At 43.0% G+C, this 25010-nt stretch overlaps 1 protein-coding gene across 8 annotated transcripts in view; it reads left to right on the forward strand.

Annotated features, from left to right (window-relative positions):
- DCAF6 (DDB1 and CUL4 associated factor 6) overlaps positions 1 to 25010 on the forward strand; it is a 153916-nt gene that overhangs the window by 102442 nt on the left and 26464 nt on the right. For 5 of the 8 annotated variants that reach the window (XM_014517574.2, XM_025198207.1, XM_025198209.1 and 2 more), the window contains 5 exons: positions 2321 to 2426; positions 14576 to 14691; positions 17637 to 17720; positions 17872 to 18196; positions 23711 to 23752. In XM_014517574.2, coding sequence (XP_014373060.2) covers positions 2321 to 2426; positions 14576 to 14691; positions 17637 to 17720; positions 17872 to 18196; positions 23711 to 23752 — 673 coding nt within the window. The remainder of the gene's footprint in view (positions 1 to 2320; positions 2427 to 14575; positions 14692 to 17636; positions 17721 to 17871; positions 18197 to 23710; positions 23753 to 25010) is intronic. The other 3 variants (XM_025198210.1, XM_025198211.1, XM_025198212.1) reach the window with 1 other exon arrangement.

Here is a 25010-nt window from a genome sequence, read left to right on the forward strand (position 1 = left end):
AATGAAGAGCGGACATCCTTCTTAAACTTTTAATTTATCATTCTCAGTTTTAATTTCACCCTGTAGGATATGAGGTGACATTGCTAACAAAGCATTTATGATCAGGTTTGCACGTTCCCAGTAACCAACCTAACATGACTAACTCGGCTGTCTAGAGGGCAGTGAAGTAAAAAGATGTAGACATATTTGATATCAGGAAGTAGTCATTATCTGTGGGGTTCTGTTTCCAGTTCTGACACTGGTTTATTTGGTAATCTAAAATAAATCTTGGGATAAATAGGGATGCTAGATTTATCTCCTTTGTGTGACGTATTATAGTTTGAATGACAAAGTATTTAATGCTCAGTATGCATTTATCAGTCAACAAGAAGCAACAGATAGCTTTTCATGTTGAGAGTTTATTTAAAAAAAAGCAGGTGATTATTTACATTACAGGAGTCTTTGGATGTTAACACTATGGTTATCAGTTGGATCTTTGTCTTAAAAGAGGACTTTTGATCTGGAGAATGCTTTTAAAATGGCATATTTAATCATGTCCATTTTCCTTCCATTTGTTTTTCATTTTGTTATCTTTATTAGGAGAGAGAGGTGTGTTTTAAAACTGGAATTTTTCTATCACATAAGCTTAGCTATTCTTTTAGATTTTGTAGTGGCACTGTGAAGACAGAGTTTGACCCTATAATTATATAGAGAAATATAATTTACTTCAGTGGGCAAAATTTTAACATTTATTGTGAGTCTTTTACATTATGGAAATAACTCATAAAGTTAGAGACTTAAGGTTATGGTTTCATAATAAGATCAAGCAAAAAAAAAGCTTTTTTGTGAGGAAGATGGGGGTTTTATTTATTTTTTTTAAACTTCAGTACCAACAGTAGGGAACAGCACATTGATCCTTAAGAAATAGCATATGAATACTATATCAATAGCAAATCATGACTAAAATTTCCTTTTTTATGCAAGGGTGGGGTCAGGGCCTGAACATTCATGCTTATACCAGTATAATCAGCATTACTGATGTAGAAAGGAGCAGACAAACAAGGCAGGTCATAAAACTGGAATAACTTTACTTATTTGGTTTGACATTACCAAAAGAATTGGGTAAAATTCAACTGGTGTAAGTAACACTGGTTTAAGTTGACTGTCTACTGTCATTCCTCAATAGCCATATGCCAAAGATAGACAAGCTATTACTGTGCTTTGCCACTAGGTGGTATTGTGCCCCCTGTTGCTTACAGCTACCCTGGGAGAGCTGCGTGCCTCTCTCTTCAATTTCCTGGCATAACTTACAATGGTAACTTACAAACGGATGTAAATTATACCAGGATATGTATATGGTATAGCCAGGCCTCAGGTAGACTATTGATGAGATGTATTTGGGGTGTGGAAATCCAGAATTCTCCTCCTGGGCTCGGTCCAGAGCAAAAAAATGCAACTTTCAAGCAAGTTTGTATCTGATGCTAATCACTCTGACCTTTAGTAGCAGACATTGACAATTGCAATCTTAAGTGTTTTTGGTGAGGAGGACTATGGTATAGATGGATCTACTGGCCGTGAACATCCTTCAGGAAAGAATGTGATGATGTTTGTCATTAAGTCCATTCCACCATTGCCCCATGATCTGTTAATTCTATTCATCAAAGTTCAGAACTCCTGTGGTCTGGTGTTTGTTCTTTCCCAATGTGGATTTCTCCTATTGCTGAAGTTTGAAAGTTCTTTCCCCATCCACTTTTACCATGTAAAACAAAATTTTATGTCCCTCATCTGACTTAACAAAACTCTGTAAGGGCATTTGTAAGTTCAGGACATTTGTCTGGTTTCCATTCATAACACAAAAGAAATGGAATGGGTCACATTTGTCCAGAGTACTGACTGTCACCCACTATCTTTCTGAAATATGTTCTCACTTCAGGCAGATGTTGACTACCACTGCTGAAAATGCATATTGTTAATTCCTGCTGTTTGTGCATTACATACACATTGATTCTTTTCGCAGAGGACCAAATTATTACTTTGTGTTTATGGCTCCTATGCATGTCAGTGAGAATCTCATATGCTCTAAGGAGAGCATATCCCTCATTAGTTGGCGTGAATATATATAGTTAATTATGGGCTGAACCCTAACCTTTGCAAAGTGTGGATTTGGTGTGATCAGTATGAAATGTTTAACTTCTGTTTGGGCTGTATGTGACTTCTGAATAGATTTTACTGGAGCCAACCATGTTTGGTTTTGTTAAATGAATGATAGAACTATCTTTACAAATATAAACGTTCTGTGTTAAATACTGACACTATTCAAACCTTATTAACCTTGTTACAGAGAGTGAAAAGCCACGCACAGGAACAGGTGAACCAGTTTTAAGTTTGCACTACAGTACAGAAGGAACAACTACAAGCACAATAAAATTGGACTTTACTGATGAGTGGTAAGAAGGGTGGTGGGGTTTTTTTGTGGGGAGGGGTTTGGTTGACAGAGTTTTTCATATTTTAATATCAATTATTTGGTTTTATTCTTTCAAAGTTTTATTACCACTTGCTTCCTCCTGTTTCACAGTTTTGCTATATTACTGTGATAGTGACCATCTACTTAAGAATAACCTATTTTATTTGTTCTGTTTTCATACAGTTGTAATAAGAATGCTAAGAAGTAGGCAGTATTCTTTTTAACCAAAATCTTTAAACACAGGAAAAGAAATAGATAGAAAGTAAGAAAAAACATGGCTATTATTAACACTGTGTAGGTGAGCTCTCAAAGAACATCAGTATTAAAATAACATGGATTTGATTTTTTTGAACTAAATAGTTTCTGAGCAGACAACTGCAGAAACATTTTGGTTGTGAATTTTGATAAATAGTTTTAACAATAATTATAGTAATACTTCAATATATGGATCATCTTCAGTAGTTTTGATGCAAATCTTAAAATACTAAAGGAAAAAATATACTCTTGGGATATATATCAATCAAGCCTCCTCAGATTTAAGAAAAGTCATTTAAAACCTGGGGGGAGAGAACCTCATAGTTGTTTTTTCTTTTCTTGGTACTCAGCAATCTAAAACTTTGTAAGAAAAAGAAAAGTGAAGTTAACTGAAAGGTGATTTGATAGGCTAGGTACAGAAGTTAAACACAAACCATATAAGTGATCAGAAACTGGTTCAGATTTGTAACAAAACACAAATTCACTGCACATAAACCTCTTTCAGAATGGCTGAAACCAGTTTAAGATAAACCTGGATGGATGCAATATCAGATTTAACAGATTTAAGTTAAATTGGTTTATTGAACTTCTCTCCCAGATCCCCTCTAGATTTCAGTTAATTGACAGTCCACCAGCATCCCAGGATGCTTTGCACTTCTTCTGCAACCCTTCCTCACAGTGTGGGTGGGCTAGCCTTAGCTCAAGCTTGTCTGCTCCAGCCAAGGGGGGAGGTGTGCTCTAGCACCCTCCCAGCTTCTGGTCTGGGCCCCTGCAAGCATGGGCTGCATTTCTGGAATTAGAAGTGAATGTCTGTTCACTTATTGGTTCAATCTTAGACTAACCTGTGAAGACAGAATCAATTCTGTGCAACGTCTGAAAAATTATGGTCGCCTCTACCACCATCACCCCCCTATGCAAAATTGGGGCCTTCTGACAGTGCCATGAGGAAAAATATATTTAAAGACTGTGAAGTGGTTGGATACTGCAGTGTAGATAAATCCATTACCATCTCTTTTGAAAATGACTGGCACTACAGCCATCGTTTCCTCCATCCTGGTGGCAGGCTCTAGAAGTTGCTTCTGTTCCTGCTCCACTACTTCAGCAGACTTCAAATCCATTCTCTAACTGGCCAGATCTAATGTTGTATATACTTGTCCATCACTAGTATCTGAATATCTTCCAGGCAAACAACATGTCCTTTTCTATGCTGGCAACAGGCAGGCTAATTTTTAAAAATATTATTGTTTAAAGAAAAATGAACAACATTGAGTACTCACTGCCAGCTCTTATTCATTTAAATGAGAAGAAAAGTATAACCTTCCTTAAAAACTGTAGCTTAAATACAGTGCACAAACTCTACCCTGTAATAGTTTGAAACTCATTCCCCTAAGCACTTGACTCCTGACTCTATTATCTGCATGGGGGTACGTTTGACTTCGGTGAAGCTTCTGTGGGTTTGGAATATGCACCTGAGAAACCTTTTGTGATGGATGTGATTAGTAAAACCTAAGTAGAAATATGGGTTGATGTCTACCCAGCTCAGCACTGCACCTTGGAAAGATACCAAGTTCACTCTGAACTAGGGTTGGCAAGCTAGTTGATTGACCAGTCAAATCATGTCAGTTGACTGCTTATTATTTGATCCCAGTCAAAATTGTCAAATATTCTATAAAGCCAAGAAATGCCCTTGTATATGTGGTGGCCTACCTTTTTTATAGTATGATAGCGTCATCTGTTAGCAGGGTCAGGAGACTACACCAGCAGCATAGTAAAAATAAAAAACTAAGCGGCATAAAAAAAACCAAAACTTCCCCTGATGGCTGTCTGCTGTGACTGCAGGCATCTCCAAATGCAAACATGAAATGCCTAAAGAGTTAGCCTATTCCCTGCTTTGTATAACTGAACTTTAAAAACTGACTATGTCTTTTATAGCTGCTAAGTAGGGCTATGTGAAGCTTTGGTCCCGGATTTGGTGGCTGAATCTCTGAATCCAAATCAAATCAGGAGACCCTTTAATCTCTCTGAATCGAATTGGAACCCTCTGAATTGATTCGGAGAGATTCGGATAAATTTGATGATTCAGACATAGACACAGCTTTAGATTTTTTTTCTACATACCTCAAGGTACCAGGAGGCTCGTGAATGCTAAGATGCTGGGGCAGGTGAAGCATCCCACAGGAATGGGGTGTGCTCCCCAGAGCGCTTGGCAGCAGACCTGGAAAGTGGAGCAGAAGCACTTCTGGTCTACTTCCGGGTCTGCCAGGGAGTGCACTGGGGGACCCCGTGCTCCCCCAGCTTGGCAACTGGTGCCTCCTGGGTCTGGTGGGGGGACCTTGGGTCCTCCCACAGCCAATGGTGAGCCGGGGGCACATGGCCCCCTCTTCCCCCTGTGAGCTCGGCAGGAGACCTGAAAGTGGACTGGAAGCACTTCCGGTCCACTTCCGGGTTCATTGCTGAGCTCGTGGGGGGCCCCCTCACGCTCCATCTGCCCCAGCATCACAGCGTTCACGAGCTGTGCCTGGTACCTCAAGCTGTGTAGAAAAAACATTTAAAGTTGTGTCTATGGCTAAATCGTTGATTCTCTGAATTAGCATTGAATCTTCAGATTCGGATTTGGCTAAATTGAATTGGGAACAGTGATCCAAATCAACGAATCTAATCACTGTCCCTTATTTGGGCCGAATCCAAATCGAATACGGCCTATTTTGCACACCCCTACTGCTAAGTGTGTTTTGTTTCTGTTTAAGTTTTGTTGGCAACAGTTCAGGCCTGAGGCTTTAGGAGTCAAGTCAAGAAAAAGAAGAATTGTTCAGTCTTTAATGTCATTCACATTCCCACTTGCCTAACATGGATTGTTACAACAATTCTTTACTATTTTTTAGAATTTTGCAATAACTATTAACTAACTTTTTTTTAAGTAAAAGTATCTAACTTAACTGAAAATTCAAGTCTCTCTCTTCACTGTTGTAATCAATTCATGCTTAAAATATTTTACCATTATTTGACAATATTTGACTCGTCAGCTGATCCGGTATTTTTTTGATGACTCAAGTGCCCAACGGTATTGGGTTTTTGACTGGTATCCAATGTCTGTGGTGTACTGATAGCCATACTGGCTGCACCCATACAGCACCACATACCACACGTTCAGTTCTCCTTGCTGCAAGGAAGCAGCGCAGAAGGTTTTTTTAACCCCTGAATATCCAAGGGTCAAAAAAAATCACAGGAAAAAAAAAGCAGATTGGCGCACATGGTGGTAGCATGCGCCACCCAAAGTTGGAGCCTGGCCAGCTGGATCTGCGTTTCACTGCTGGCCAAGCTTCACACAGCAGGATCACCGCTGCTGCAGCCCTGGGAGGCCCTTAGGACTCCAGGTAAGGTTGCTAGGGCCAGCCCAGTGCTGGCTCCAGCCTCCTCTACTTCACCCATGGTGACTTGCTGTGCACCAGAGTCTGCGTGGTGCAGGTCTTTCCTATAGGGTTGCCAACCCTCCCGGATTGGCTGGGAGTCTACTGGAATTGGCATCGATCTCCCGGTGACTATTGAAAGTAATCCAGGAGATAGATATTGTGAATGGGTTGAACAGCCAATAAATGCCCTGTGCATGTGCGCAGCCACAATGCAGCATGCAGGAGATCAGGAGCACAGCCTGGCAGCATGGAGAGCTCAGCAAGTGGGCGGACGAGAATCTGGTGGTGTTCAACGCCGATAAATGCAAGGTTCTCCACCTTGGGGAAAAAAAACCCGCAGCATCCTTATAGGCTCGGCAGTGCTATGTTGGCTAGCACTATGGAAGAAAGAGACTTAGGGGTCATCATTGACCACCAGATGAACATGAGCCTGCAATGCGATGCGGCAGCTAGTAAAGCGACCAAAACTCTGGTTTGCATCCATAGATGCTTCTCAAGCAAATCCCGGGACGTCATTCTCCCCCTGTACTCGGCCTTGGTGAGGCCGCAGCTGGAGTACTGTGTCCAGTTTTGGGCTCCACAATTCAAAAAGGATGTGGAGAAGCTTGAGAGAGTCCAGAGAAGAGCCACGCGCATGATCAGAGGTCAGGGAAGCAGACCCTACGATGACAGGCTGAGAGCCCTGGGGCTCTTTAGCCTGAAAAAGCGCAGGCTCAGGGGTGATCTGATGGCCACCTACAAGTTTATCAGGGGTCACCACCAGCATCTGGGGGAACGTTTGTTCACCAGAGCGCCCCAAGGGATGACGAGGTCGAATGGTCACAAACTACTTCAAGATCATTTCAGGCTGGACATAAGGAAGAACTTCTTTACTGTCCGAGCCCCCAAGGTCTGGAACAGCCTGCCACCGGAGGTGGTTCAAGTGCCTTCATTGAACACCTTCAAGATGAAACTGGATGCTTATCTTGCTGGGATCCTATGACCCCAGCTGACTTCCTGCCCTTTGGGCAGGGGGCTGGACTCGATGATCTTCCGAGGTCCCTTCCAGCCCTGATGTCTCTGAAATCATGTTGGAAGAAAAAATCTCCTGGAATAACTTGAGTTTTCCAGGGACAGCTAACGGTGACACAAGGTGCGCTGCCACTAGTTGTCCCCAGGGAACCAGATGTCCATGCACATCTGGACACGGCCATAGTGACCTTAATTTTGCATGTTGCTTAAGCTAATATCCCACTTTGTCGGCTTCTGTTAGATCTTTAACTGAGTCTACACTTGCAGTTTTTGACATTTTTTTTGTTGAATGATTTTAGAATGTGCAAGTCCTGCAGCAAGTGCAGAACACTAGAATTTTTGTTAATTTCAATGACTAATGCTGTTTTATGTACTAAATTATTGTGGTAACAAAACTACCGTCTGTTGTGTGACGGGTGTGATACCATTGTTACATCACATAAATAACATTAAAAATCTATCTTCTTTTAAACTGGCCAAAGCACACTACAAAACTCAGACTCAAATTTCTGCTCGTGGGAAGAGTGATTTTTGAAAATGACATAAGGAGATATGTATTTGTTTTTCCCAGAGATTCCACATCAAATGTGCTTGGTTTACAGGGTTTTTTCTTACTACCAACATCATAAACACCATCTGGCATCTGCAAATCCAGTTGAACAATTTCTTCCTTTTACATAATCACCTGTGGTAGTTTGACTTAGGCTGACATTTGGTGATGGATGAAAACGAATAGACTCCAGCTTGCTCTCAGGTAGTCTCTTTGATTATATAGTAGAGGTGTGCAAAGTGGGCAGTATTCAATTTGGATTTGGCCCGATTCAGGGGACAGTGATTTGATTCGCTGATTCGGATCACTGTCCCGGTTCAAATTCGGCTGAATTGAAGATTTGATTCGGAGGATTTGGCCATAGACACAGCTTTATATGTTTTTTCTATGTACCTCAAGGTACCAGGCGTGGTTCGTGAACACTGAGATGGTGGGGCGGATGGAGTGTCCCACGGGACCGTGGTGGGGTGCATCCCTGTGCACTCAGTGGCGGCCCTGGAAGTGGACCAGAAGTTCTGGTCCACTTCTGGGTCTGCTGCTGAGTGCGTGGGGGACTCCACCTGTGCCTCCCATGGGACATTCCATCCGCCCCACCATCTCAGCGTTCACAAGCCGCACCTGGTACCTCGAGGTACATAGAAAAAACATAAAGCTGTGTCTGTGGCCGAATTGTCGAAATTCTCCAAATTTCTCTGAAATGATTCAGTGGGTTCCGATTCTATTCGGAGAGATTAAAGGGTCTCCTGATTTGATTTGGGTTCAGAGATTTGGCTGTTGAATCGGGCCAAATCTCCTCCGAATCGAATCAGCGACTGAAGCTTCACACAGCCCTATTATATAGGAGTCAAAATCCTTGGCTTCTCATGCAAAAAGCTCATCTGCTACCAATCTGTTACAAGAGAGTTTCTACTTTTGGGGCCACATGGTAGAAGAACTAAGGTTGCTTACAGACATTACATTTTTTTTTAAAATGGCGCTTCAATATAAACTCAGCGCACCCCTGTGCCGAGCACAGCGCATGCCCATAGAGGCAGCGCATTAGTTGGAGACAGCTTGCCTGACATCTGTATAGATTGGGTATTTTAGTAGGGCTTTTTAGGTGCTTTTATCTAATTGCTGATTGACTCAGCTTTAGATAAAAGTGCCAAAAAGTCTGCTGAAGTTCCTGATCTATACAGATGCTGCAGAGCTGGGTCGAAGTAATGTGCTGCTGCTTCTGGTAAAGCAGGTTTTTTGGGAGGGGGGTGGGGGGAAGTTAAACATCTGCAAGCAGCCTGAGTTGTCAGATGGGGCAAGTATCTTTAAGACCTGTTGATGGAGGCTACTGTTCTGAAAGCATGCATCTCTGAAAGGCTACTGGAAAAAGCAAAAGAAACTTCTCACTTGCACTCAAATGTTCTCTCCTGGTTTTTTCCTGTTTTGTTGTCTAGCCTTTTTTTTTTAAACAAGTGAATCTGATATTCATTTTATTTTTTATCGGTTTCCTGGAGATTCTCCAGTTTTTTCTTGTCATTCAGGTGGGACAGAATTTTTAAGTAGTTCTTGAACATAGCTGAATGTGTATGCTGGATGCTGCCCTTAATGCAAGACCTTTTTTCATAACGCATTTCCCATGGATAATTGTCTTATCCTACCATGGAGGATAAGTAGGAGGAGGCTGTGAAAGCCCAAAGAAAAACAGAAGTATTTGATACTCCATATTTCTTTAGTCTAGCCTAAAGCGTGACAATCCCCACATGGATCAAAGGGGGCAAGAGTGCTCAAAAGCCCCCATGGCTCACCAAAAGCATCCATGAATGCCTCATAGCCAAAAAGGAGGCTTACACTCAATGGAAGGGAGGGACCATCACCAAGGAGGATTATACCTCCTTGGCTCGAGATTGTAGGGGGGCTATTAGGAAGGCCAAGGACGAGATGGAGCTGGGAATAGTGACCCAGATGAAAGGTAACAAGAAGTCCTTTTTTAAATACATAGCGGGTAAAAAGAAGGTACCATGTAACATGGGGCCTCTGCAGGACATGCTTGGTAATCTGGTGGTAGCACCAGATGACAAAGCTAACTTCTTTAACAGATTCTTTGCTTCCATTTTTCTGAGCAGGGACAGGGACATCCCCCCCCCTCGGATCCCCTACGGACACAGGGGAGGTGCAGCCAGGCCCAGGGTCACTGAGGACCTAGTCAGGCAACTTCTGGAGGGACTAGATGTGTTCAAATCAGCAGGTCCTGACAATCTCCACCCCAGAGTGTTTAGGGAATTGGCAGAGGTCATTGCAGGACGCCTGGCACAGCTTTACGAGCACTCATGGTGCTCTGGCAAGGTGCCTGATGACTGGAAAAGGGCCAATGTGATCCCCATTTTCAAAAAAGGGAGGAAAGAGGACCCAGGAAACTATAGGCCTGCTAGTTTTAACTTGGTCCTGGGGAAGCTCTTTGAGAAAATTATCCAGGAGCACATCTGCGAGGGGCCAGCAGGGGAGTTTATGCTTAGGGGCAATCAACATGGGTTCATTAGAGGCAGGTCCTGTCAGACCAACCTGGTGGCCTTCTATGACCAGGTCACAAAAGCCTTGGACGCAGATGTCGTGGTGGATGTAGTCTTCCTGGACTTTAGGAAGGCCTTCAACACTGTCTCTCACCCCATTCTCATTAAAAAATTAGGTGTCTATGGTGTCAACGCCTACACAGGCAGATGGGTCGCAAATTGGCTGGAGGGCCACACCCAGAGAGTGGTGGTGGACAGGTCATTTTTGACCTGGAGAGATGTGAGCAGTGGGGTCCCCCAGGGCTCGGTCCTCAGGCCTGCACTGTTCAATATCTTCATCAGCGAATTGGACGAGGTGGTGAAAAGCACCTTGTTCAAGTCTGCAGATGACACTAACATGTGGGGAGAAGTGAGCATGCTAGAAGAGAGGGGACACGCTACAACTAGATCTCGACAGGTTACAGAGGTGGGCGGATAAGAATAGGATGGGTTTCAACACGGACAAGTGCAAGGTGTTGCATCTGGGGAGGAAGAACCAGCAGCATACCTACAGGCTGGGGAACTCCCCTCTCGTCAGCGCAGAGGCAGAAAAGAATCTTGAAATCACTGTTGATCCCAAGATGAACATGGGCCGCCAATGTGGGGACGCAGTCAGGAAGGCTAACCGAACCTTGTCATGCATCCACAGATACATCACGAGCAGGTCCAAGGAGGTGATCCTCCCCCTCTGTGCGACATTGGTCAGGCTGCAGCTGGAGTACTGCATCCAGTTCTGGGCGCCACACTTCAGGAGGGATGTGGCCAGCATGAAGAGGGTCCAAAGGAGGGCCACTCGCATGATTAGGGGGCAGCAGGGCAGGCCCTACAAGGAGAGGCTACAGGACCTGAACCTGTTCAGCCTCCACAAGAGAAGGCTGAGGGGATTTAGTGGCTGGCTATAAAATTGCCAAAGGGGGGCAGCAGGTTATGGGAGAGTCCCTGTTCCCCCGAGCACTACTGGGAGTAACAAGGAATAATGGCCATTAGTTGACTGAGAGTAGATTCAGGCTAGACATCAGGACGCACTACTTCACTGTCAGGGCGGCTAGGAGCTGGAACCAACTTCCAACGGAAGTGGTGCTCGCTCCTACCCTGGGGGTCTTCAAAAGGAGGCTAGACAGCCATCTAGCTGGGGTCATTTGATCCTTTCCTGCCATGGCAGGGGGTCGGACTAGATGATCTGCTTAGGTCCCTTCCGACCCTACCAACTATGAAACTATTAGAAGATCATCAGAAAAGGGAGTGTTCAGTAGGTGTTAATTTTCCTCAGATTCACTCACCATGTTCAAGTTGTCCAGGATGAGCATTTAAAGTGTTTGTATCTTGTTTTTTCTTGGGGCTAATTCATATTCCTCTAGAGGGTATGTGCTACATAAAGAGAAAAGAAAACAGGGACACCAATAGTTCCAGCCAAATGAGAAGCAGAATCCATGTACTTCAGGAGAAGCTGTGGCCCCTTCCTAATGCATCATGAAGTGATTCCCCAGAATTCATGAGCTAAAATAACGCTCTTGTGGCTACCAAGGATTTGCCTGTGCTCTGAAATAGATGAGGAGCTCCTACTGCCAGCTGCTCGTGCTCCAGGGCTTGCATCTACCCTGCCACCATGGCCTGGCTGCCACTGCCACCCCCTCAGGCTGCCTGCACTGCCCACCACCCTGCCTCCCCTCCAGGGTAGAGGTGTGGCCTGAGGGGGCTGGTGGCTGGGCTGTGGTGGTAGGGTAGAGCTGCAACCTAGGAGGAGGTGAGTGCAGAGCAGCCCCCACATCTGTTACTCCTCATGCTGCTGGCAGCGTGACTTATGTGGGGGTCCCGTCAGTGACAGCAACAAGTCTTGCTGCCCTGCTCCACCCTTTTGCACTGGGCTCTGCCCCCTGGGCTGCAGAGGTGGCTCCTCCCCATGCCAGTCCAGCCAGTCTGCCGCCCTGTGCCCGTTGTGGGCACACAAATCTGAGGGGGGGCATGCCCCCCTGACACACTGCCTGTGCCTGCCCCTCCCCAACACATCATCTATGTCCCACTTCCTCTATCATCCAATATACTTACCTGTGAGGAGCTGCTGTCCATGCCGTCTGGCTGCCACATGCGTGTATGTGCACGCACATACATGTGTTGTCCCCTACCTGATCACCCTCTTCCTGCAGCCACAAGCAGCCCCTAGGAGGCTGGAACTCTGCCAGCCTACAGGCAGAAACACACATTTTCCCACAATTTTCTCCTTTAAAGGAGAAAATTTATGATTTCCTGCATCTTCCCATGATTGTTTGCAACCCTTTCATATATTCTTACAACCTACTTTTGGATTGCGACCCACAGATTGAGAAACACTGATTTAGCCTAAGTGGAGGAGGGAAACATCTCAAGTACCATTTATGGTAAATTTTTGTAGATTTTGATTTTTTTTAAGTTAGTGCTATGGTTTTTGATTGTATCTCATTTGTGCCATAGCCAAAGGTTTTTATGCATCTTGCAGAGCACATCTGAAAGTGCCCTTAGTCTAGAAAGTGTATAATCCAGATTAAAAGCAAAGATAGGTAACCACAAATATAGGAAGATGGTATACATGGTATATTATGGCCGATATGTGGTAATTTGAATTTATTCCAACTGTTTTTAAGTTGTTGTCTGTTTCCTTACTCTGGGTTTATGCTAATGTGTCAGTTCGTGTGTGGGCGTGTTCAATTTACATCAGTTTTATTGTGATTTGTTTTCTGGGGGGTTTTTTGTTAGACTAGTAAATACCTGTTAAGTTATCGCAGGTGTCTGCTTTGGGGAGGGGAAACCTAGAGACCCTGACCTTTGCTGTTGCAACAGCAATGGCAGAGTGGCAGCTGGGCAGGATGCCACAGGGTGCATGCAGCCTGTGGGCCACCAGTTGGACAGCCCTGATCTAGTCTGCCATTTCTGTAGCCTGTTAATGATACTGGCATGAGAGACACTGTCAATGTGCTTTTATTGCTCCCGTGCTCACTACCCAGGGTGATTGCCCATATCACTCTACTCCCCACTCCGCCCCATTACACCACTAATTGACTGATAGGAGGGGGAACCAATGGAGGAATATAAAATGTGAAGTCAAAATAGGTAGTTATGAAAGTAAGGTTTCTACCTGCACCCTGGCGCCATGGCATGGATGTCATTGGGACATGGTTGTATTTCTGAAGACCAGAAGGAAGTTTCAGTAGCCAAAATGCAACATGATGAGTGTGTTAACCTTCTAAAATAGGAAAGGCATATCTTACAGGTGCTATGAAGGAAAGCATTTGGAAGCTTGGCTCCAGAGAGGGGTCAGAGATAAAAAGATGGCAGCCACATTACAGGCCTGAGTAACTGGCAGGTTGGTAATATGTCCAGAGTCCTCAGGAAAGGAGGAAGCAGACAGGGCTTCTGGGGAAAGTAAGTCTATGGACATGCATTTATATCGCTACAGAAGTATAGCACACTAGGGCGTACAGCAGGGCTGGGAAAATAGGGTCTACCAATTGATTGTATCCAGCCCATGGTTGCCCTTGTGGCGCTCCGCATGGGGCCGAGCTCTGCACACTCCTGCCTAGGGCAGCCCATACCACACTTCCGCCCATGCCCACTGATGGCCCTGGCCCCAGCCAGCATACACAGCTTACTGGCAAGGATGTGGCTGCAACTTCCTGGGGATTGCTTGGCTTCCCCTGTCTCCAGCAGCTGCTCCTCCACTGCCTCCTGCTGTAGGCAGGTGAAGTGGGTGGAAGAAAGCCAGGAGCTGGAGCCAGAGCCCCTTGTCCTGGGGCGAGGAGTCACCTGGGTGCAGGCTCTCCTCCTCCTCCCTGTGGCTGCAGACCTACGAAGTTGCCTCAAAGGTGAGCTCTCCAGCCAGGGAGTGACCCTTGTTGGGTCCACCCTCCCCTTCCCCAGCTTGCCCTCTTCCCTGCTGAATGTGTCCAATGTGACATAAGAGGAATGGAGGTGCTGAAAGGGACAGAGGAGGGAGGTAGTGAGAAGCATGTTGAGAGAGGGCCAGGATTGTGGCATATATTTCCATAGGTGGGTGTGAATGAATGTAGGATCTAGTTTTGTGCTGTAGTCGGGGGGGAGGGGAGAGTAGGTTGGGGAGACAAGAGGAGTGAGTCCTACCTAGTGGGAAAGGGGAAGGAGGAGGACAAGATGCTATGAGCAAGGTGAGTGGCAGATGGCTGTGATAATCCAAAAAAAAAAAAAAAGTTTGAAAAATGTTGTGAAAATGGCTTGTGGGGAGCAGTCCTTGCCAGAGCAGTTAAATTGCATTTTCTTAGTAAGGGTCCAAAAAAACCCAACAAAAACCAACAAAAAAACCTCCCAGAAACTGGGCTGTGTCCCTACATTGATCATGCCTTGTTTCTGAACCATTTTATGTCTGTTCTCTTTTTAGGAGCAGTACGACTTCCAGCTCTAGAGGGAGTGGGAGTCACTGCAAACCTGACAGTCAGGAAGAATCTCTAAGAACAAAAAGCTCAGAACAGTCAACACCAGAGAATGAAGAAACAAGTAAGATGCATAGTTATTTCTATAACAATAGTCAAGACTACACCAGTGTTTCTCAACCAGAGTGTCATGGGATCCCGCACAGTGTTAGCTGCTAGGTGTGCAAATATAATTCACATGATAAACCCAGAGGTTTCAAATGAGAATCTGTAGGCATTAAAAACATGTTGGCCTGTTGTGGTCTTTCTGAGTTCTTTGCAGCAACAGAATAGCTACATTATTTTTCTGCACTTAAAAAAAAAAGTGAAAACTAAGAGCTGGCATTTTCCGAGGGGTGCTGTGAGTCTAAAAAGGTTGAGAATGACTCCTCTTTCCTAAGATGTTCATAGCTACTGTTGAACTCAATGGTGGTTGCTGTGCGGGCCGGGAGCGACCCGAGCCCTTTTCGCGCTGCATGCGGGCTGTGGCCAGCAGCCCGGGCACGCCGGGGCGGAGAGGGAAGGCCTTCGAGCTGGAATTAGGCATGGACGCGTAGCGGTAGTTTTAAAAGATTGTTTACTTACACCGAGATGGCAGTGGTGTAGGCTGGAAAGCTTGCTTAAGTTGCGGTTACAGAGAGAAAAGAAAACAAAACTCGAACCTGCAGGGCACAAGGGTATGTCGCATAGGGTTCTGGCGATGGGAAGATGAAAATACGAGGGTACGTCGCAAAGGGTTTCGGCGACGGGAAAGTAAACCTGCAGGACTCGAACCCGGGTAGAAGAGCTCTGGAGTTGTCCGGCAAGGACTCACACGAAGTTTGCTAGGCTCCGTGGGTCCTTCTGCTACATGAAGTTTGCTAGGCTCCGTGGGTCCGGTTCGTTGCGCGCGGGAGGGATACGTCTAGGAATCTATCGGCGATGGGGAGAGGCTAGAGGCTGATCAGACCTCCGTTGCCTGCTTGAAATGCGCTGGGTCTGTAAGGATCCGCAGCGCTTAGAGATCTTCACACAGCGTGAAGTCTCCTCCTCCCTTGTTCGTGGAGTCCTCCAACTTGGGCGGAAACCACTCAAGCCTCTTATACGGCTAGCAAGCCAATCACTAGCCGCCACGTGTGAATAATTTAGAACTGGCCAATAATGGGGCCCGAATTAGCATACAAATGGCGGGAACTCTTTGCAACGAGCATTTGTGTGCTGCAACAAAGAAATGCACCCTGCAAAGAAAGCTTCAAATTGGCGGGAAACTCGTTCCTTGCACCGGGGTTCTCTTTTGCAGCAGAAAACTCCACCGTGCAAAGAAGCTGCAATTTAGCGGGGACAATTTAGCAGTGCCGAAGCGCACACAAACAAAAATCACACCTTTTGGGTTGTGACAGTTGCATAGAACACTATTTCTATTGTTGTTTTCAAGAAAGTAAACTGAATAACAGAACTCAAGGAAGTAACAAATTACCAACTTTAAAAATACAGTGTTAATCAGAATAGTCAGATGAAAAAGTGTGTAAATGAAAAAAAATATTTTATTAGCTGTAAACATCTTGTCCTTTACTACTTATTTGTTATCGGCATTTTCTACTGCTACCTAGAGAAGGTGTTTTGCCCAGGCCAGAATTAAGGAACTTTTGGTAAGGTGAAGGACCTGTATTACTGTTACCAGAAGCAGCTTTGCACAGTAGAGAAATTTAGTCTTCAGGGCTGAAACAGTTGTTATAATTTCATATAAAACAGTCTTTTTCACACTTTAATCTGTTTAATAAACAGGCAGTGTAAATTAGCAGATTATAAGAGAGGTTGAAGCCCAAGAAAAGTGATTTGGCACCAAAAGTGGCAGTTGAACCAAATGGTTGGATCCATAGAAAAGCCTACAAATAAAAAAACAAATCATAAAAGGTTCCCTTTTACTAAAAGGAAAGTTTATTACTGTATTTACTTGTATATCACATGTACCTTTCTCCCACTAAAAAATTAAATTTCCAAAATTGAAGTGTATTTTTTAAGCAGGGAAGCTGATTTTTCTACCCAGAATAGAAGCAAGAGGACAGTTTAAGTTTTTCTTTTCCCTCCAGGAGCTTCATGGGAGGAGGGATGGAGTCCAACAGGGACAGATTCAAGGGGATGAGGTGGGAATGGAGTAGTGCCATCCCACCCACTTAAAACCCTGCTCCACCCAAAGTTTAAAACCAGCTGTCTAAGAGCATCAGTGGCATTCAATTCGGGCACTGCTGAGGGAGTCAATTGACTTGATTGCTCATTATAATCTACCTCTACAGATGGAGTACATCTCCACGTATGTTGACTACTTTCTGTTTAGTCATGTTCCACTAATAACGCTATCCTTTCTATGGCAATTTTACTGTCTGTTAGCTACTCCGTGTCTCTCTCCTCCTATTTCACAGCCCTGCAGAGTGGGCTTAGCTCTTTTCAAAATCCTAGGTCTACCCATGGAGTTCAGCCTTTAGCAGAAGCCACAATCTCAGTTTTTGGCTGAGTACCAAAGAACTGCTGAAAGTTTAGCTGTGAAAGTTCTAAAACTGTAGCTTTTTCCTGAACAGGAAAGGGAGGATGAGCGAGCTGAAGATTAGGCTCTGCCTTTGCTTGATGCAGCCATTGAAAAAATCTTTTTTCCCCCTCTGTTCTGTCCTTCCAAACTCAATGCCTTTGTCTTACATGGGGGCATGTGGTATGCAAGAAGATACAGTAACCTTTACAACCTTAGGAAATAACAACTATCTGTGATTTAATCTTGTTTTACACAGTAAAAGCATATTACATCCTAAAATACTTACCCAATTAAATGTCAAGATGTAGCAAAGACCAAGAAAATGTGTTTCCTCATTCTTTAATATACAGAACTGGCATGCAGGTAGATGCATTATGGTTTCTTCTGCTTTCTTCTGAAGCCTTAGGTTTGGGCCAGCAGAAACAGTATATTAGGCTAGCTATTCCAGTGTTCTGTAGGAGTATTTGTAGGTGGATGCTCTTGTTATTGAAACATTTACGATCTAGCATCAAATTATTTAATTACAGGAATTCCTGAAGAATCACAAAATGAAGTCACAGGTGCTGAGGAGTTGAAATCTGCAAATGAAATTGCAGCAAGAGCAGAAGCAGGTACATATCTGCCTTTTACATGTAATTAATTGAAAAGCAAATGAGAACTTTTTAAATTCTACTCAAACAGAAAATGTTCACTTATGATCTCTTCAGAAGCAGGCTGTAGCCATTAATGTTATAGCTCAGTTTGACCCAGCTATTCTGTTAGCTTTATCAGATAATGTACCTGAGCATCCTGGAACCAGCACAGAAGGAGAAAATGGCCCTGACATTGAAAGTACCAGCAGGAACCCAGAGGAAGGACCTTCATGTGAAAAAAGTGAAGAGCAAGAGATTTCAGGTCAACAAAGTACAGAATCCACTGCCAACTCAAATAACACAAACCGTGAACCTCAACTACAGCCAGAATCCTCAGGGCTTGCAACTCAAGAAGAATCATCCACTAGGGGAACTGCTTTCCAAGAAACGGATGATAGTGATGATGACCCTGTCTTAATACCTGGTGCAAGGTATCGAGGAGGACCAGGACACAGGTCAGTAACACTCTTCTTTTCAGTCATTACTTAGCATCAGATTCTCTGAGGAGAGAAATAGAAACTGATGCCCCCACACCTAATGCTAGCATTGATCAAAACTTGCAGCTCTTGGTGTCTCATTGGCAACTTGCCAGGATCTTGAGATCTGCATCTATTTTGGTGTACATGTTATATTTTTCAAGAGAGACAAACTCGCACAGATCTAATAATTGCTTGTGCTTGTACCTTCCTTGCTCTCAAGTACCCAGCATTGTTCTTACCAGAATTATAAGAATGGATTTTCCATAAATGCATTACAGGACACCATAGACTACATTTGCACTGTAGACATCCTTGCTTTAAAAGGGTATTTGCTTTTGGTTGGCAATGCTTTATTTTCCAGTAGCATAAGCTCAGTAAACTGCCCATTTTCTCCACTAACAATTGATCACGTCTGTTTAACTTTTCCTTTTGTTTCTTTTTTTTTTGGTGAGAAGAGAATTTTCTTCTTCTTCTTTCCTCGTGTTAACATCTGAATATCAGGATTAACAGTGATATGTGTTTAGCAGAAAACTGATAGTATAAGACAGGTTTTTATGATGTGTTCTGTACAAGTTCTTTTCCTACAGAATATAAGTACTAATTTGGACCAAAAAAGGCCATTGTAACTAAGAGGACATCACAGAAATTAAGTATATACAGTATTGGCAAAGTAACCCTCCCAATTTTTCAGAATAGCTAGTTTATCTCAACTCCTGGACTGTTCAAATCCTGACATAATTAAGCAAACAGTCAAATTCTAGATTCTAGGCAATTTATTTAAAAAAGGAAATTTGGCTTCAGATTCTTATAGTTTCATAGATTTTAGACACTCTTACCTCTGTCACATTCAGATATTGCATTATGTTGCTGTTTACTGTTTACACTAGGAATCCAAATTCTAAACTGAGGCTTATTACATATACTACTTCCTAAGAGATTAACATAACACAAGAGTGGATATAAAGAGGGTGTGGCTGCACCCCACCTGTCCACACACACTTTTGCACTGGATTACATGCCTATGGCAGCTTCTTTTAAATCCCCAAAGCATATAAGAATCCCCCCACACCCACCCCTTTCCCTGCATGTTCAACGGTACTGCCATTCCCTACCACCCCTTTCTCTGCCTGCTGGTGCTGCTTTCCCTCATGTCCCCTGTGCAGGGGATGTTTCAGAGCTACTCCTACCCTCTCCAGCCAGTCTGAATGGGGGTTGGGCTCAGCTGGGAACAGCCAAAGTAGCAGCGGCAATTTGTGTGCCCAGGAGGTTTTCCTTCCCTGTGCCTGCTCCTGGGGGACTGGACAAGGTGCTCCTACCCATTGCTGCTGCTGCCACTATGCTGTTCTCAGCTGAGCCCAGCCCATGTGCAGCCCAGCTGGAGGAGGCAGAAGCACCTCTGAAGCTTCCCCAACCCTGGGGAAGCAGGGGAAGCAGTAGTTGCAGATAGGAGAAGGGGGAATGGGAGGGAAGAGGAAGGAGCTTGTTTTTAAGCATGGAAGGTGAGGGGAGAGATTCTTATTTGCTTTAAACACTTTAGAAAAGGCAGCAGAGGCTCTCCGGGCACAGTCTTTCCGGGCACGTTAGATTACTGCATAGTAAGACACGAAACCAGGCACTGTATAGCAAAGAGAAGGCAAAATTGTCAGGAATTACTTAAATGATCACTAACCTTTCTTCTGAGTGAGGCAGGGGTCCTATGGAAAAAGTACTATGTGATTGTACCACATAACTTGTTTTGTTCCATATATTAAATTACTCTTAATTTTGAGACTGAGATTTAGTAGATCACCCATGAATCAAAACCTCAAATTCTGACCCCTTTGCTCATACTGATTTTTCTTTTTTGGAGATTTTGGGCAAGATATCTAGCAACTCTTACTTAATATCTTCCCCTATAAAGTAAGTTTTATCCATATTGATTATATGTGTTATTTGAAAATGTTTGTAATAGGGTAATGCATGTGAAAAATTTATCGATATCAGGCACAATCTGTTTATGATGGTGTCCTCTTATAGAGCCCATCCACATCTAGATAGATATTACACTTAATAGATAGATATTACACAGAGGCACTGTCTGGTATTCTCTTCGACTTACAAACCATGACATGAGTTACCAGCCCACTGGGCCTAACTCCTCTGCAGAGAGCCTTCTTACCTCTATTCAAGGGCCAAATATCTGTGTCCAGTCCACATAGGCAAGCAGCTCATGTGTCTTGGGAAGAGGTGGGTTAAAGAGAGGTTATCTGCAGCTAAGAAGAGGAATCTTAGAAGGAAGATTGGGAGGAAAAAAAGTCAGTTGGGGATACTCATGGCCTTGTCAATGGAGTAGGGTTTGGGAGGATTTCTACAGGTAAAGGAGATGTAGGTGTAGTAGCTTTCAGACTGAGATATACAGCCCACAGAATTTATAATTTAGAGGTTGTTCCCATATTCAGAGTATCCCAGCCTGTGGAAGAAGACATTTATTGTTTGTCTTGATGGTATTCTACTTGATCTGAGTGAAATACAACCCCCCCATTTAGTAACTTAAAGAAGTCTTAGGAACTTTTAACATTATCATATAGCACTACCATGAACGTATGTATGTCAGTTACAAGTGAGGCTCATCTTCTCAAATTCTGTAAGTTATTGTCTTAATCCCCTGAAGAGGTGGAAATCTCATTTGGTTTAATTCAACATTATAGTACAGTATAGGACTTCCGTTCTATACGTTTCATTAAGACTTTCAAAGGTAACTCAACTTACTATTATCTATGCTTAGCTAGGTCAGCTTGATACACTTATCTAGTTCACTTAGTGGTGGGTTTTCCTACAAGTATTCTCATTATACTTATATAAAGTTTAAAACTAGAAATAAACTTCAAAGACAGATACTCAGTTCTCTACATCATGGAAAAAGGCTGCTAATCAGCATGTTGAGACTACATAAACAGAAAACAAAAGAAGGTGTTAACTTCTCCAGATGAAAAGTCTGTTGCTGGACATCTGTAATTTATTAGGGTTGGACTGCAAACAAGCGGCCCCACACAGAACACTGACACGCATTGCCCTCTTTTATTCTTTTCAATCTGACTTATTTAATAACTCCTTTGAGGGAAAGAAATGTTTATTATAGTGGCAATTCTGCAAAAACACAGCGAGGTATGTTGATGTGGTGCTAAAAATCTCATTGATTTTTTTTTTTTTTTTTTTTTTCAAATGATTTATTCTCTTAGGATTTTCTATAGGATAAAAAGACTTTTAATAGGATGCTAAAAGCTATTGATCGTTTAAGACCTTATCTAGTTAAAATCTGAACAGTTCAGAGTAATATTTTTAATCTCTGGATTTCTATATATTCTTACAAATTAGGCACTTTCAAATTCTGGAGAAATTCTACAGTTGGAGAAAATGAACTGGAAATCTTAATCACATAGGGTGCATCTACATGTGTGCTTCATTGTAGACTAATTAGCTCCACGGTAAAGTGCCACAGTCTACATGTGTGCTGGAATTAGGGCACAGTAAACTAATTAACTCTGCCATACAGTACTGTTGAGGACAGTACTATCTTATGGCAAGGTACTTCGCTGTACTTGGGACTTGCTCCTCTCCAGCTCAAATAGCTGCTGTCTCAGACTTACATGTAGATGCTGTGGTTTGGAGCCGTAAAATCTAGCACAAACTACTCCAGAGTTTATTCCATCACTTTAATTTCATGTGTAGGTGCACCCACAGACCATGTCCAGATGAGCATGGCTGTGCAGCATGCAGCGTCACAGATTTGCCTGCAGCACCACATACCGCATATTTAGGCGTTCCCTGCACTGCTACCTTTCAGAGTGGGGTTTGATCCCAGGGTCAAAAAAAAACTGCACAGAAAAAAACGTGGGGCGATGCACATGATAGCAGTGTGTGCTGACCAAAACTGGAGTTTGGCTGGCCAGAGCCATGCTCCAACTACTGGGCAGACTCCCAGTGGCAGGAGGACCATGGCTACAGCTTTCCTGGCCCTCAGGACCCCAGTTAAGGCTGCTGGGGCCAGCATAGTTGCTGGCCCCAGCCTCCTCTGCCTACTCAGAATAACCTGCTATGTGCCAGAGCGCACATGGCACAGGCATTCCCCAGGGACAAGTAGCAGCGGCACAATGACCTAAACTAGTGGTGCTTAATCTCCAGTCTGTGGGACCATGTCATCTAGTCCGTGAGAAGCCCTGAAAGCCAGATGATATCTGGCCAGGCTGGTGTGCAAGGCTGTACCAACAACCAGCAGACTGATCCGTGGACAAGCTCCATTTCTCTCTTATAGTCCATGAGCCCAGGAGGTTGAGCACTACTGACAAGAAACAAATCAATTTCTGTCTGTAATGTCAACTTTTTCATAGTGGGATGCTTAAAAATATGAGCTCAATATTCTGTATGCTGGAGTCAGAATCTTAAGTTTAAGGATAATCCATGGCAGAACCATTTGAATGCCCCCTTTTAAGTCCTGTTTGTAATACAAGGCAGATTGAGAACTTCATACAGAATACACTTTATCTGCCTTCAGTGTTGAATAAAATGAATCTGGATGTAGGCTTCAGATGTTCTCAATGTGATTGAGTGCACCTGCACTAATTTTAGATGCAAATCCAACATTTAATGTGTTCTAAACTGGGAATTAGCTCTCTCCAACCACCTTCTGTTCATTCTGGGAAATGATCATGGGACAAACTCTCCTTAGTGCTTGTTTAAATACGAAACACAGAACCAAAAAAATCTTATCTGAAATCTGCTTGAAACATAATTTTACTTTATAATCTCTTCAGAAGGAATTATTTCCTGCTCATGTTGGGGAATCCTTGGGAGACAACTGTTACAGACGTTAGGACCTCTAGTGCTTTTTAATTTAAAATATTGTCACAGTGGCTATTCATGCATTTTGTCAAAGCCAGGCAAAGTTAGCCATTCAGGCAGAAGGCAGTGTGGCCTTAGCTGTGCAGTCTGGTCAAAAAATACTATAAAAATGTAATTTGTGTGCACACAGTACAATTTGACTCATCATAATTCAGAAGCATCAAAACTTTCGCCTGAATAGTGAGAAGAATTTTTCTGCGAGGGTCGTTGTCATACCCAAATAACTGAATTGGTTCTGTTCAAACTTTCTGATAGAAATTCATGCTTATAGGTGAAAGCCAGCCATGGAGCTTGGAAACTTTCAGTTCAGTAGGTAAAAATATCAAAGATGTAAGAGAGTTTGAAATCAAAGTGTTTTACAGGAGCTGCTGCCACTCCCACAGCAATACAGTTGATGAGTAATTCACGCATTTTATAAAATTAACTTTGTGTATCAATAATAATATGCAAAATAATTTCTTGGTTGAAATCAAAATGTTCTCATCTTGATTTGTCTCAGGAAGGTGGGATCTTTTCAAAATAATTTTAAGTTCATTCTGTACTAGGCACTGACCTTTAAAAACTTGCTACCCGGAATTTTTGAATGACTTCAGCTATTGTTCCCTTCACTAGATTTAATATCAGAGGAACAGCGATAGGTGATAGAATAATGAGGTAATTCAACATCTTCCTTCCCTCTGTCCCTCTTTTTCCTTCTGTATGATGAATTTACAAGGCCCTTTTTTCCCACATCTAACAAGTTTTTCCGTTGGCTCTTACATCTTTTAAATTTACTAAACTTCAAATGCTAGAAATTAGAGCGCAGGTTGCTTGATTTATTTAGCTGCACGTACTGCATGAAATTAAGAAAATATTGCCGTGTACAAATTTAACAGCATATTAATCTTATTGGTGTGTGCCACAGAAATAAGCATAATGTAAAAAAAAGTGTGTATTTTACATGGAGCAATACAGTTTGTTCTTCAGTTGTTGAAGCACGTTATGTTTTGCATGTCACTTGATATGGCTTGACTGGCATTAGGGAACTCCAGTTCTGAAGCAAGATGTAGGAATACAGTATCCAAAGTTCTGTTTTGCTTTTGCCTGAATCAGTTTATGAAATTAAACCTATTTTTTAAAGCCAGGATTGATAGCACACGTTTAGGAAGGAAAATGCTGGATTTAAAGGATTTTTTTTCTCATAATGCAGAGAAATGCAAATAGAATAGCTGAGAAGGAATAATACTAAATACCTCACTGAAACACTAGAGTGCATTAATTTTAGGAGCATTTGAGAGCTTTGGACAACAGATTTGACAATTTGTCTAACCTGGAAGAAACTGCAATATGTGACTTAATGCCAGATACTATAACTGGAAGTTAACATATCATGAGGGGGAGGATCTAAAATGAAAAATATGCTTTATAGTATCAAGAGTGACCAAGTGCAGGATGCCTATCTGATGATGTTGATCTATGTGACCACCCCGTAAAGGATATCTATCTACCTCTTTCATAAAATTCTATGAATACAGTTGCACAGAATGCTTATGTGAGTTGTGAAATAGGAATGTCTGAAGGAAAGTAGGTTTGCTGCTCTTCTTGTCTTTGTTTTCAGGTGCAACTCTTGCCAAGTTGAGTAAGATCTGTACTCAAGGGTCTTCATGGTCTGTAATGTGCTGGCTCCAAGTTTGTGTTGTTTTGGATTTCTGTAGCCCTGTGGTGCAACAGATCAGAGGGTCTATGTTAGTTGAAAGGAAACTTTCAGAATTAAATATAAAAATGAATAATATGTTCCATATGGAATTTTTTCAGTGCCTGCTTTTATTTTTTTCTTTTCCTAACGTCTAATCCTCAATGTAGTGGAATTTTCTGTTATCAAAAGGGAAGAGTGAGAGTGTTTTGCAGCTGAATAGGACACACCTGGAAAGGA

Source organism: Alligator sinensis, unplaced genomic scaffold (genome assembly GCF_000455745.1).
Source record: "Alligator sinensis unplaced genomic scaffold, ASM45574v1 scaffold19_1, whole genome shotgun sequence".
Lineage (NCBI taxonomy): Eukaryota > Metazoa > Chordata > Crocodylia > Alligatoridae > Alligator > Alligator sinensis.